At 38.4% G+C, this 13,778-nt stretch overlaps 1 protein-coding gene across 1 annotated transcript; it reads right to left on the reverse strand.

Annotated features, from left to right (window-relative positions):
- Positions 1–1,093: 1,093 nt before the first annotated feature.
- vhl (von Hippel-Lindau tumor suppressor) lies at positions 1,094–6,210 on the reverse strand. Its single transcript, XM_088337183.1, has 3 exons — positions 5,815–6,210; positions 4,021–4,146; positions 1,094–1,858 (listed from the first exon to the last, which is right to left on the reverse strand). Exons 1-3 carry the CDS (start codon positions 6,104–6,106, stop codon positions 1,665–1,667), a joined length of 612 nt encoding a protein of 203 aa, XP_088193309.1. The 5' UTR covers positions 6,107–6,210; the 3' UTR covers positions 1,094–1,664.
- Between the last annotated feature and the right edge of the window lie 7,568 nt (positions 6,211–13,778).

The raw sequence follows: 13,778 nt of genomic DNA on the forward strand, positions 1-13,778 counted from the left end.
CCCCCCACCCCCTCTACCCAATAATTTTTCAATAATCATGCCATTTCCAAGAAAAAAAGCATAGCAATATACTCAACTGCTTTAAAAGCAGTCGATAGCTCCTATCATTGTCTGTTTACATGAGCTGCTTTCACTCTACCTATTAGTCATAATTATTTTTTGCCCCCTACTGTTAATCCTTAAAAAAATAAAATATATTGTGTTGATAGGAGACAAACATAACACATTCATTTGTTTTACTGATCCAGTGAGTCTAAAGTCGGACTTTGAGGCAGCAGGAAAAGCTTATACGAAAAGGTTGAAAGCGATTTGGTGTTATATTCTGCATAACGATGAATTGGTTTGGTTAGTACTAAACACAATTTGGACAATCATCAGTAACTCTTTACCCAGTCTGGAGGATTTTTCCTGCTATTACTAATATATTATAAAGGATCCCTCTTACACCGACCACCACCTCTTTGATCTGCTGTCCTCTGGTATAAGATACAGGGTTTCGAGGTCTCTTAAAACACTTTCAGACGAAACATGCTGACTACAGAAAACTTACTGGAAACAAACGCTGTGAAATGGTGAGGCAACTAGAAGCAGAAGCGCTTTTTCACAAGACCTTGCAAGTCAGATGAAAATGCTCAAAGGAGAGCTATGAGGTTGTGACGCTGATCACTAAGCACCGCAAACCTTTAATAGTTGGTGAATTTATTAAAGACTGTTCAGAGAGGGCCAGGCTGCCCTCACACGTTTACATCTTACCAAATCTTGGCCGCTTTCTAAAATCTTTGGACACCCCTGACATAAGATCGTTCAAGTTAAGAGCTGGTTAGAATCAATGTAACATTCTTAAATTCTTCCTATAAGATTGCAGACTTGACCCCGGGTGGATTTTTTTATTCCACATAGTTAGGAATTAGACAAATATAAAAGTAACTTTTATACAAAACGATCTGGTAGAAAAATCTAAATATTCTTGCTTCTGTATGCATGTTTAAAATATAGACAAAATAGTAAGAGACACATCTGTATAAAATTTGAATAGCAGTTTACCAGAATTGAGCAAAAAGCGATTGTAACGATTTCTACCAAAGCTTTTACGACCTAAAGTGACATATAAAGTACATAAATAATGCAGAAAATGTGCCTGTCAATATTCTCTCGACCTGTTCATGCCCGGTATTTGGTCAGATTATGAGTAAAGACTAAAACTATACTAAACAAAAGAGTGTTACATGTAAAAGCCTAGCAGATACAGACGTTATCACGGTGGAACCTAAATGAAAAATACATAGCACAAATTCAGAATTTAAATATAAACTATCTTACAAACAAATCCAAAAGGATCCTTATTCCTTGACTTTCTAGGTTCTAATGGTATCACAGAAATTTTGGAATCTAAGACAGTCATTATTAAAAACAGCATGGATAGAAAAAAATTATCCAATATAACAGTAGCTTTAGCATTACTTAATAAGGCAAAAACCAACAACAGTTCGGGTCATGTTTAAGACAACTTGTATCAGAATTTTTTTCAGACAAACCTGGAAACAGGTTTGTTTTCAGCTATTGTTTGCCATAACAAAGGGTGGTTGTTTCCTATATAAAAGGAAGAGTTCACTTTATCCACAATTTCTCAGCTGCTAAGCGACAGTCCTTGAATCAGGGAGCGATCATTTTGATTTTCCATTAATTCTGTTGAGTAGATGGCGCTCTACGCGGTTATTCAACCGCTGTAGACTTTTCGTGAAACTGGGCGGGTCTTCTAGTTCCTCGATGAGGGTCCGCGCTATTTCCAGATTTCTGTAGTCCTCCGGTCTTACCAGGCGTCGGATCACCTGCAGGGCTCGGTCCTTTAGGCTGTAAACTGTGAATAGGCTCAGGTTCAATATAGTGATTACGTTTACACACACTGAATAGTACAATCAGGAGTCATATTTTTGGAGCAATCCGAATGAATCTTTTAAATGCTTAGAGATGAAAATAACATAAAAAACCCTGAATCCATAGGGTATGAGAGTATTCCTATTACAAGGACAAAGCAAGAGCGATATCATTACACAAATGGTCATTGTTTTTGGATTAAGCTTCTGACATTTACTAAAGGATTTCATTCAAATTCAACTAAGTACTATGCTTGTTTCCGCTGCGCCCCAAAAGTGAGCTTCATTGTTGTTGACAATGTCAGCTTGTTTCCAAAAGCTAAGACATACACTATACATGGACGCCGGAGGTACCAAAGACTAAGAATCTACTGTAGTTCGCGACGCCAGTTTATAGAAAATCAGTAAATACGCATTTTCTATTAAAAACTACATGATTTGAAAAATAAGCCAAGCAATGTTAATTTTTACTTCTCTAGATGGGGCTCTTAGATTAAAAGCAAAGGCTAGTTCAATACATTTCCAGTACATTTTTAAACAAAAAGTGGGTTTTAAAGGAATCAATCAAGATCACAAGTCCTTTATGAAGCTTCAATCAACCATCAATATTTACATTTCAATCACTAAACATTAAAAGAACTACACGTTTTACATTCAAAACCATTTGTAGTTTTATCAAATGTATATTGAATAAGCTGCCATAAATCAATTGCTATATTTAAAATAAGATACATATTTCATTATTTAATAGATGAAACAAATAAGATGTGCCATTTCACTTATTATGTACATTTTTTAATAGTTGGTTAATAAACCTGGCACTTTTTTTGAAAACACATAAAGTGGAACATTAGTAATTATTTAACCTTAAAATAATGCAAAATAATAATCACATGAAAATAAGAGAAAAGTATTCCCCTGATATTTGCGGTTAATTTGTTCCATTGCTCCCTGTTTAAAGTGAATTTCCGCGAAGCAATGTCTTTGCAGTGAAAATTTAGACTTTAAAAAAAATCTGTTGTTACAAATGTTGAACAGATATATTTGTACCAAATTTGTGCAACAAATTTATCATTTATCGCTTCTTTTTTAGGCAGAAAATAAAAATTAAAATGTCCCAGAGAAATCAGGAGCATTACACATGAAGCTTTTATTATAGTAAGACAGCCGGCCGAAAAAACAAAATAAATACATAAATAAACTGGCTAGAAGAACTGCACATGGGCACAAGCAAACGGACTACTCGAATGTGTATTTATGCACAAGTAATCGGAATATGAAAGAACAAACCCATTATTCGGGAGCCTGTGACCAGCATCAACAAATATACCACTTTAAACTTGTTTCCTTCCCGCAATGACGTAAGATCATTCAGCTCATTTTCACATTTTTTTCATTAATAATGGTTTCAAAACAAGGTGCAAGCAGTTATTTTGTAAAAATATCACATAAATCTGCCAATGAGGATACAGACATATTTGATTCCAGCTCAGGGCGAAAGACAGGATGGAGTACTTGCGCTATTTGCACAGCTCCACCCATCCCTACCTTCACCCAATCAAATTGCTCTGGGTGTGCTTCTGGTGTTTTGTTATATTTACAATTTGTTATGTGGATGTTCATCATAAGGTGTCGCAACAGCGAACACGGATTATTTAGTGAGCTTTCATGGAAAGGATTCCTTAGCGATGTACAGCCAAAACAAGTTTTTTTATGACACCTTGACTGTAAACTGAAGTTAAAAATGGGCCCTATTTATACTGGACAGCACAGGACTGAATTACAGTGTTAGTTTGGCTTCGCGCAGACTCCGAAAAGGCTACGCTCAATAAGTATAAGAGCGACATGGAGAAAATTTGCATCGAACCAATTTTGTCTACGAGCCATAAGTACTCATAAAAAGAGCCATAGGTTCCCAACCCCTGTACTAACCAAACCATTGTAATCGTAATACTCGCCTACTTTAATCGGATTTCTGTTCATGTACACATCGATTTACAAAATCATAATACTGGCAAGAGTTTGTTTCCAATAGGATTATTGCTTGCATGTAAACAATCCTTTTTCATGATTCTAAATTCTTTCAAAAGTAGTTCATGCACAGGTCTTGGCTAATGTAGGCAGCAGTTTGAGTTCTTGAACCTACCTGGCAGCGTAATATTTACAAATGAAGCCCTTCCTGCACCGTTTGGAAGAGCCGGCAGGAAAAGCTTTTTGCCGTTTACCCTCAACAGCTCATTAGTCTCAGGATCTTTGAACATCCACGGGTGGCCTGGCAGGGTCATAATCATAGACAAACATCAGAGTAACACATGTATTTGTAAACAGGAATGGCATAACCTGGCAGCGCGCGCATTGTTGAGGCAGAACGGCGGAATACTAGTCAATTTATACCAGCTGATAGATGGATAAGGATTGTGGACTGTAGATACAAACATCCAAATAACCACAAAGAACATGGAAGCAGCAAGATACCGACTTTGTTTTTATTTTGTCTTATTTGTTTTAGTGCTCAAAGCAAGGAGCCAGGAGCTTTTTCGTTTTAAATACAATGATAGTCCATATCAGGGAGATAACAAGTTGAATACTGTTTATAACAACAAGTTAAATGGATAAAAATAGTAGCATTGTTACAGCCAACCATCCATTTTCTGTGCTGCTTATCCTCACAATGGTCGAGGGTGCTGGAGCCCATCCCAGGCATCTTTGGGCAGTAGGCAGGGGACACAGAGACAGACAACCCACTCGCTCATTCACACCTAGGAATCATTTGGACCGGCCAATTAACCCGACATGCATGTTTTTGGAATGTGGGAGGAAACCTGAATGCCCAGAGGACAGCCACGCAGGCAGAACATGCAAACTCTGCAAGGGAGGCTGCTGGAATTTAACCCTGGATGTCCACACCATGGGGCTACACGCTAACCACCCACCCGCCGTAGTACAGTGGTTAACAGACCCGCCTAACACCAGATAGGACCCTGGTTGAGACTGGTTGGAAACATTTGTTTGCCTAGAGAGGGACGGGCGCCACCAGGCTGTACTTCTTCAAGACACACCACAGGAAATGGTGCCCCTAAAACCCTAGTGGTTAAGAGATCCACCCAACCACACCAATTATACTAGTCAAGTCATGTTTATTTATGACACAGACTACTGCACGGACTACTAAATTACAATAGCACTAATACAACAATATATTATTAACAACGGTAATAATTGTGTTATCATTGTTTTAATAATGATTATTATAAAGGCACCAGTGGCTGAAAACTTAGATTCTGTAGTAGGCATTAATCGCAAACACAATTACCTGACACTTATCCTACCAACACTAAGGCATTCGGCATTCTAGTAAATTTAAACCAGATCGCCACGATTACTCGCACTTACCAGATATAAAATGGGCACCGCAAACGCGGATATTCATTATTATGTCTTAGGCCCAGTCAGTTATCTTAATGGCTTGCAGACACATGCGGTTTCTACGGTGATTATAATCTGTAGTTAGGAATAATCTGTACAGCCCTTTGAGGCTCCTTGTAATTAAGGTTTCTACAAATAAACATGACTATACTTTGGAAAAGGCCTGTTTCTTATTTTCCTCGTGCTGAGGTTCTGAGTTTTTCCTTGCCCGCATGTTGGTTTAGGATCAGGGGATGGTGTAATTGTAACCTGTGTAGTCCTTTGAGACATTATGTGATTAAGGGCTATACAAATAACTCTACGAACGCAACTCAAAATCCAAATCTTCTCTCGATCCATTCAAACTCGTCCTGATACTCCCACTTTCCTGGGTCGACAATGCGCACGCATTTGATGACGTAGCTGGAAAGGGTTCTATACATTTCACATCGTAAATTATGGACCCCCCAAAAAAACTTCAATTTCAGTCTGAGTCACTGTACTTTGAACACTGCTGCTGAAATGTTTTCCTTACCTACGTAGGTGTTCATTATTCGCCCCGTTCTTGGCTGTAGGTCGTTGTAAGGCTGTGGCTCCCCGCGGAAATCAAGCCACAGTGGCTGGACCACTCGCGAACTTCGGTTACAGAACATTAAACTTACGGGAGTGCGACTGGGAAGGGAACGGACCAGAGGCAGAGACGAATCTCCATTTGCTGACATTTTTGCTAGCTTCGAGTATACGTTAATGCTAACTTGTTTTCCAACTTTAGCTAGCCGCGCCCAAAATACGCAAATGGATTTAAAAAAGCGTGTGAATAAAAACATACATTCACAAATTTGATACAAAAAAAGTACTTTCGTTTGAAGTTAGAATTCAAAACGATGACAAAAAAAGCTCCTGCCTCAACTTGTATGTTTACAGTGTCGTTTCCGGTTTGACGTCACGTGACGCAAGTGTCATTCTTTACGTTACGTGAGTGGGCAGTGACGTCACTGACATGGAGATGATCACATGAGTTTAATTTTACTCGTTCTTTGTTTAGGATTAATAATAATGTCAGATTTTATTTCTTGATCATCATTTGTTTTTACCTCGCCGCCATCAAGGACGCCATCTGGACCTCCAGAAACCTGCTGGTATGGAGGTGCAGGCAGATCCCCCCCGTGGCTGTGCTCCAAATGGCTGCAGATACCATACAATCTGCGAGCGGCGGGCCTAGGACGCAGCCATAAAGAAGACTCGTCTGTACCCACCCGGAGGGGGGAGCCGGAGCTACGCTGTGGGAGTCCCGGCAGCAACGGCCTGGGTTGTGGAACCCAGAAGGGAGAGGACCCACGCAGAAGGGAAAGGACCCACACAGAGGACTGGAAGAATGCTGCTTGGGAGGGTGGGATGGCAGAGCTATGCCCTTGCACAATAGTATTGCCTTTTACACGCTGGTTAACTACTGTTAAAAGAAAATAACTCTGAAATTGTTTAATTGATGTTGGAAATGTCAGGAAAAAATGTTAAAAAGTCATATCGTCACGTCATATTGTCAAATATAAAAAAATTGTGAATATGCTTGATGGCTGTGTTTTGCTGCTGTTGGTGTCAGTGGATTTGTTCAGACCGAGAACAATCGACTTTGGCCTGGACGGATCTATTGACACTAACAAAGATGTTATATAATGAAATTGTGAATATGTTTGATTTTCGAGAAGGTTTGTTCAAACCTCACTTTGTGTTTGCTGTTAAAAACGTAATATTGGAATATAATATTGTGAATGTGCTTAATTGCTGTTGAGATTGTCATGATTATTTTCTGTTTTTAGTGTCAATAAATTTGTTCAAACCAAAAAAAAAAAAAAAAAAAAAAGACAGGCATATGAACGAGACTCGATGTTTAAAGTTTTGTTCAATTGAGAATGTTATATTGTCTTGGAAATCAAAAATGTAGATAACAATTTTAAATATAAATGTGTCTACATTTATGTATTAGTTTTAATGCTGTATGTTTGCATTAAATATAGCATTCATCTTTTATTTCAGAAAGTACATAATTTCAGTTTTTATTTGTTTTTATGAATGGACCAATTCATTTTGAATATCTCTGGAAAGATTATGGCACAAAAAAATCACACAAAGTATTTGTAAAGACAATTATTATTATTACTATTAACAGTAGTATTTATGTGTTTATTTTAATATATATACACGGAAAGTATTTTGCATCTGCAAAGTCTGATTGTTAGGACATTTGTTTTCCAGTTTTTATGAATTAAATAATAAAATAATTTGTTTATAACATGTCCGTCCATCCATTCATTATCTGCAACGCTAATCCTCAGTAGGGTCACGGGGGTGCTGGAGTCCATCACAACTATCTTCGGGCAGTTCTGTACAAATAAACATGACTTGACTTTTCTTTTAATTGCATAACGGTCCTTTTTTTCTTCATTTCATAAATGCATTCAGCGTCAGGACCAGAACGGAAACAGGACCCAATTGCGTGAAGTTTACCACAAGTTTTGTTGAAAGAAAGAGGAAGGGCTGCGCCCACGATCCGGTGTTCGCTGGGCGCGGGAAGCATGTCGCTCTCATACTCCGATTGTGATCCGAACATGGACGTGGATCTTCCGTAGCGAGCGATGGCGGTGTCAAGGACGGAAAAACAGGTCGATAGCCGGGACAGGAGAGCAGACGTGGTCCGGATCAAAAACGGATCATAAGTCGGGACGGGAGAGCAGACGTGGTCAGGATCAAAACGGGTCGGAGCCGGAGACAGACTGGAGCAAAATCGGGACAGGTGGGACTCAGGGTCAAAAAAAGGCTTGCCTAGTATTCGCTCAGGTTCACAGACAGACTGACAACAGGGGATTGACAGGACCAGGTTCAAATAGTGACACGGAGCCAATCAGAACCTGCGGCAGTTGGCGCCAAATGAGCGGGCACAGCTGAGTCACATCAGTAAACATGACATTCAGGATGCCATAAATAAGTTTGTATTTATCTATGCTTTATTGTATCTCCCATTTAAGGATTACGATTTTTTTATGATAGGTTGACATAACATTTTCCCGAGGACATAAATGTTATAAGATGCTATTCACAATGTCAATGAAATTATGCAGACTGAGATTCAAATGTAAATGGAACGATTTAAATATAACGTGTGCAAAACAAGATTTGGCTACAACTCTTGACGCAAAGATCAATGACGAAGACGGAAAATGTCATAAATCATGCGGCCTTATCACAACTAACTTGACTTTTGTGTGACATTTTAAACCTATGCTTTAGGTTACGCTCATGTCAGTCACATAGAAATACCCAATTTGAAGCGGCATTTCAGGAGAACACCAATGGCCGGAAGCTGGGACCAAAGCTAGTTCAATATATGTGAGTAAACTTGTGGGCGGCTCATTTAAAATCCTCCACGGACCAAAAAGACAGAATATAAACATAGCCTAGACATTTTTAAAGCACTGTTGTTGAGCCTGTAAGAGGCAACCTTATCGTTCTGATTTTGGATGTGAAAATGTGCCAGTGTGTACCTAAATCGATCTATCCTTATCTAAAGTACTTGATCAATCCCAAAATGTGTGTGTTAGTAAGTGACTTTCGTGGCATGATCTGGAAACAACTCCACAAACTCCGTGTGCCACCCGAGTCCCTCTCCATCCGTAAGCAACTCCATGATGGTATGCAAGCCAGAGTTGTGACTCCAGTCCAAGCCCTTCACCGTGAAAATTGGGGTGAAGTAAGGCTGTGTGTTGGCCAATGTTCCCTCTAATCTTCCACGGGTCTGAGCAATCACACAAAGTCCGTGAGCATCGCCTGGAACAACGGTGAGCGACATCAATCCTGCATGTGGCAGCCAAATCATTATCAAACATGTCCAAAACCTGAGATCAAATCAGGTTACATTCTGCTGGCTTTCTGGCAACACTAGTTTTTCAAATTTTAATAAATTGGAAAGTTTGCGCGGCCCACACACATCAGTTGAGATTTCCATTTTAAAAAAGGTATCTTCTGTTATATGATACTAACATTTTGGGATTTAATTAGTTGGTTGCATGATACAGAACGGTATTTAATGACACTTTGTTAGTGGAAGTACATTGATGGCAAAAAAATTGACTGTTACATTAAAAAAAAAATCTTAACATTTGAATGTAAAACAAGAGCGATCAAAAATGTGTCCATTTTATTCTTCTATATCTTTTGCTCTTTTTTATTATTTTTCTTCTTTTGTTTATTTTTTCCATTTTTTTTTACTTCTTTTTCTTTGCTTTTTGTCTTCTTTTATCTTCCGTTTTCCATTTTTTCTTCTATTTGTTACTTCCTTTTTACTTTTTTCCTAGCTTCTTATTTTTTCCTGCTTTTTTCTTTTTCTTCTTCCTGCTTGTTTCTTATTGTTTTCTGCGTTTTTTCCTCTCTCTTTTATTTTGTTTATTTTATTGCCCCTCTTGGCTTTATTTGTCCCCTTTTTAAGTAATTTTGTGCATGATGTTACATAGTATCTATCGATCCATCTACTATCTGCACCACTTATCCTCAGTAGGGTCACGGGGTGCTGGAGCCCATCCCAGCTATCTTCAGGCAGTGGGCAGGGAACACCCTGAACCAGTTGCCAGCCAGTTGCAGGGCACATAGAGACAGACAACTCACTCGCTCAGTCACACGTAGGGACAATTTGGACCAGCCAGTTGCAGGGCACATAGAGACAGACAACTCACTCGCTCAGTCACACGTAGGGACAATTTGGACCAGCCAATTAACCTGACATGCATGTTTTTGGGAATGTGGGAGGAAACCGTAGTGCCCAGAGGAAACCCACGCAAGCACAAGGAGAACATGCAAACTCCACACAGGAAGGTTCGATCTCCTGACCTCAGAACTGTGGTGCACACGCGCCAACCACTGCTCCACCATATGGACAAAATCAACCAAAACAATATAAAGAGCCGTTTGGGTGCCGAAAGAACCGTCTCTTTTAAGTGAGCCGAGCCGAAAAAGCCGCTTCTCTTAAAAAAGATGTAACTGTCGTGGCAACAATGACTAGTCATGAATGCAAGAAAGGTCACGTAGCTATATAGTCAAACTGTGCAGGCAATAATTAAAGTAAACCACACTTGTCTCTCTATATTTGAATGTCTTGCTGCTAAATAAATAATACAATAATAATGGTTTTTTTTTTAAAGCGAACTGATTTTTATGCACATGAAAGCTTGTGCACTGAGAAGGTGTGGGCAGTGCGCAATTACGCACATGCGCATTTTAGAAGGAACATTTGTCTTGGCACCAGTACTTTTCTATCTCCTCTTCTCAGCAGTCACCCACCTGCTCCCCCATGCTTTGCAGCACAAGCATGGTGTGGACTTCGAATACCTCTTTGACATCAGACGGCTTCACGCTCATACAATAACATCCACGTACCACATCCATAAAGTCCATTTGTTAATCTATGATGCATAATTCATCATTTGTTCTACGTTTGCTTGAAAGATAAGTTCTTTTCAAACATTACGCACTAGAAAAATAACAAAATGTTGTTTGATTTTTCCATCGGCCTCGAGTCTGTCAACATGCATAGGCATTATGATGACACAATTAAGCCAGGGGATGGCGGCAGCAACATAAAAAGTTGCAAATTCTGTTCAGTTTCTTTAAAATAAAGTGTTAAATAACACTTTAATAGTAAACTTTCAAAACTACCGCAGGCAACATACGGTCCTTATCTACAGAGTATTCAAATTCAAAGTGTTTATTGTCATATGCACAATAAACAACCATGATTTCCTGCACAATAGAATTCTTACTTTGCTGTCCACACAGTTGCCAGCGTAATAAAACTAAGAAAATATATACATGTGTAGATAAAAGAATATTACGAATATCAAAAAGATAAAAATACAAGATAAACTGAAGATGAGTTAAGGCAATAATACAAGATTAAATCAATATGGTCATTTTATGTGTAATGTATGAAACGCATAATAAAGCGGTATTTAGGATGCCAGTCACACTTTTATAAATAAAGCAAGCGTGCATTTATTGAGAGAGAGAGAGAGAGAGAGAGAGAGAGAGAGAGAGAGAGAGAGAGAGAGAGAGAGAGAGAGAGAGAGAGAGAGAGAGAGAGAGAGAGAGAGAGAGAGAGAGAGAGATCGGTATCGATGAATACTCAAATTTTGAGTGTTGCCTCAGTCTGTAAAATGAATAAATGAACAAATGAATGAACAAATGAAATTTTTATTTTGAACATGACAAAACAAAAAAACAATTGTTAGGGAGTAGAAAGAAGCATATGCTTGTTAAATCATAACCATTTGACTTCATTAATAATTGTGTCCCACAGTTAGCGCTTCTGTGTATTTACAAACAACTAACACCTCTCGAATATACATTTTACATTGGCTTTGTGGATATACAGTCTCTTTATTATCATCAGTATCAGCAGTTCCATCACTGTTTTTATCTTACCAAATTAATTTAGTTTTAACCATCTATTAACTCTATAATGCTAATATCATAATGAATGATATTAGGTGATTACTACCTTATATCATTCAGTCACCAATAATGACAATAATAACGATAATGAAAGTGATAATAATTATATTTATTATTATATTCACATAATAACCATAATCATAATAACAATGTTGATTTGCTTACATCTACCTTTTGCTATATCATTCAGACGCCATTTTCTTCCTCTCTGTACTTTGCCAATATTGTTTTTTTGTATCTGGATTTGATCGGGTGAATACTTTGGACTTTGTTTGAGCTCATCCAGTAATTTGTTCCAAAGTTTAACTCCACATACAGACACACACATACTTTTCCTGGTAGTTCCGACCGGTTGGATTTTAAAGTTGCTACATCTGTCATGTCCTGCACGGTTGTCATGGCGCCCAGCTGGCCCCGCCCCTTGACACCGGCTGAGACGCATTGGACTGGGTGCTTTTGGAGTACTTAAACGCTCCTTTTGGGACTGCCTGTTGCCAGATCATTACTTAACCTTGATGAAAACCTGTTCATGCCTGTTTGACCTGAGTAATGCCTAGATTGTAATTTTGCCTGCCTTTGAGCCTGCTTTGTTTGGTTTTTGGTCCGTTTGTGTTATGGACAACTTTTCTTTCTCAATTAAAGTGACATATAGTCTACGCAATTGAGTTCCAACTTCCTGCTTCCCGGTCCGTTTCGTGACAACATCCCCTCAAGTTATAGCTTCCTTCTTTTCATGTGAATAATTAAAAAATAATATTGGTATCGGATTCATGCCAACCTTTTGACAATAAAGTCTTTGAAGTTATCGCACCCTCTATTTTCTCGGGCAATACCGAATCTGTCTTTAGCATACCTGTCAACATGTACATTTTTGCCGTAGAAAGTATGTTTTTTTTTTTTTTTTTGGTTTGAACAAATTTATTGACACTAAAAACAGAAAACAATCATGACGATCTCAACAGCAATTAAGCACATTCACAATATTATATTTCAATATTACGTTTTTAACAGCAAACACAAAGTGAGGTTTGAACAAACCTTCTCGAAAATCAAACATATTCACAATTTCATTATATAACATCTTTGTTAGTGTCAATAGATCCGTCCAGGCCAAACATATTTTTGGTTTGAACAAATTTATTGACACTAAAAACAGAAAACAATCATGACAATCTCAACAGCAATTAAGCACATTCACAATATTATATTCCAATATTACGTTTTTAACAGCAAACACAAAGTGAGGTTTGAACAAACCTTCTCGAAAATCAAACATATTCACAAAGTATGTTTATCATGCATTTTAAGTCGTGTACGAAATATAAGAAAATCTGTATGGAAAAAAACGCAAATTTGTCAATTATGGGTACCATATTAGAGGTAAGATCGGGCCCAAAAAAAGCACCCGAACCCGACGCAGGCCCGGGGGGTATTAAACCCGACCCGGACCCGGCCCGACTAATTAACTGGATTTGCTGGCCCGGCCCGAGGGGGCCCGAAATTACATATTTTATTTATAAGGAGGGGTGATTTATGATAACAAATTAAACTCTGCCTTTTGTTACAACATCTAGGCCTAAGTTAAATAAAACTGTATAAACATTTACATCTTTTATATTTCTGTGTCTGCACTGCAATCTGTCATTGACGGTTTTTTTTTTGAGGTAGCGAAAACATTTAAAGGCGTCCGTCATTTTGACGACTTGATCATTGGGCCATAATCCACAGCAGCAGTAGTAGTACGCCTTTAAGATTTTAGCGCAGCACTTTCATTGAGAGGGGATGTTGACGTGTTGTGCCGACTCCTATGCAAATCCCCCCCCCCCCCCCCCCCTGATCGTATTCTATATAAAACGCTTATTAAAACAATAAAGCGAGCTAATTATAATAATTGGGAGATCCTAGTCTATATAACGCGTTTATTTAAACAATAAAGCGTGATTTTATTCTGCAAATTGCGTTTTTTAACGCGGATGAAAATGTCACCAACGTCAATGTACG

The sequence above is a fragment of the Urocampus carinirostris genome, chromosome 6, assembly GCF_059441175.1.
Source record: "Urocampus carinirostris isolate Australia breed hairy pipefish chromosome 6, RoL_Ucar_1.0, whole genome shotgun sequence".
Classification (NCBI taxonomy): domain Eukaryota; kingdom Metazoa; phylum Chordata; class Actinopteri; order Syngnathiformes; family Syngnathidae; genus Urocampus; species Urocampus carinirostris.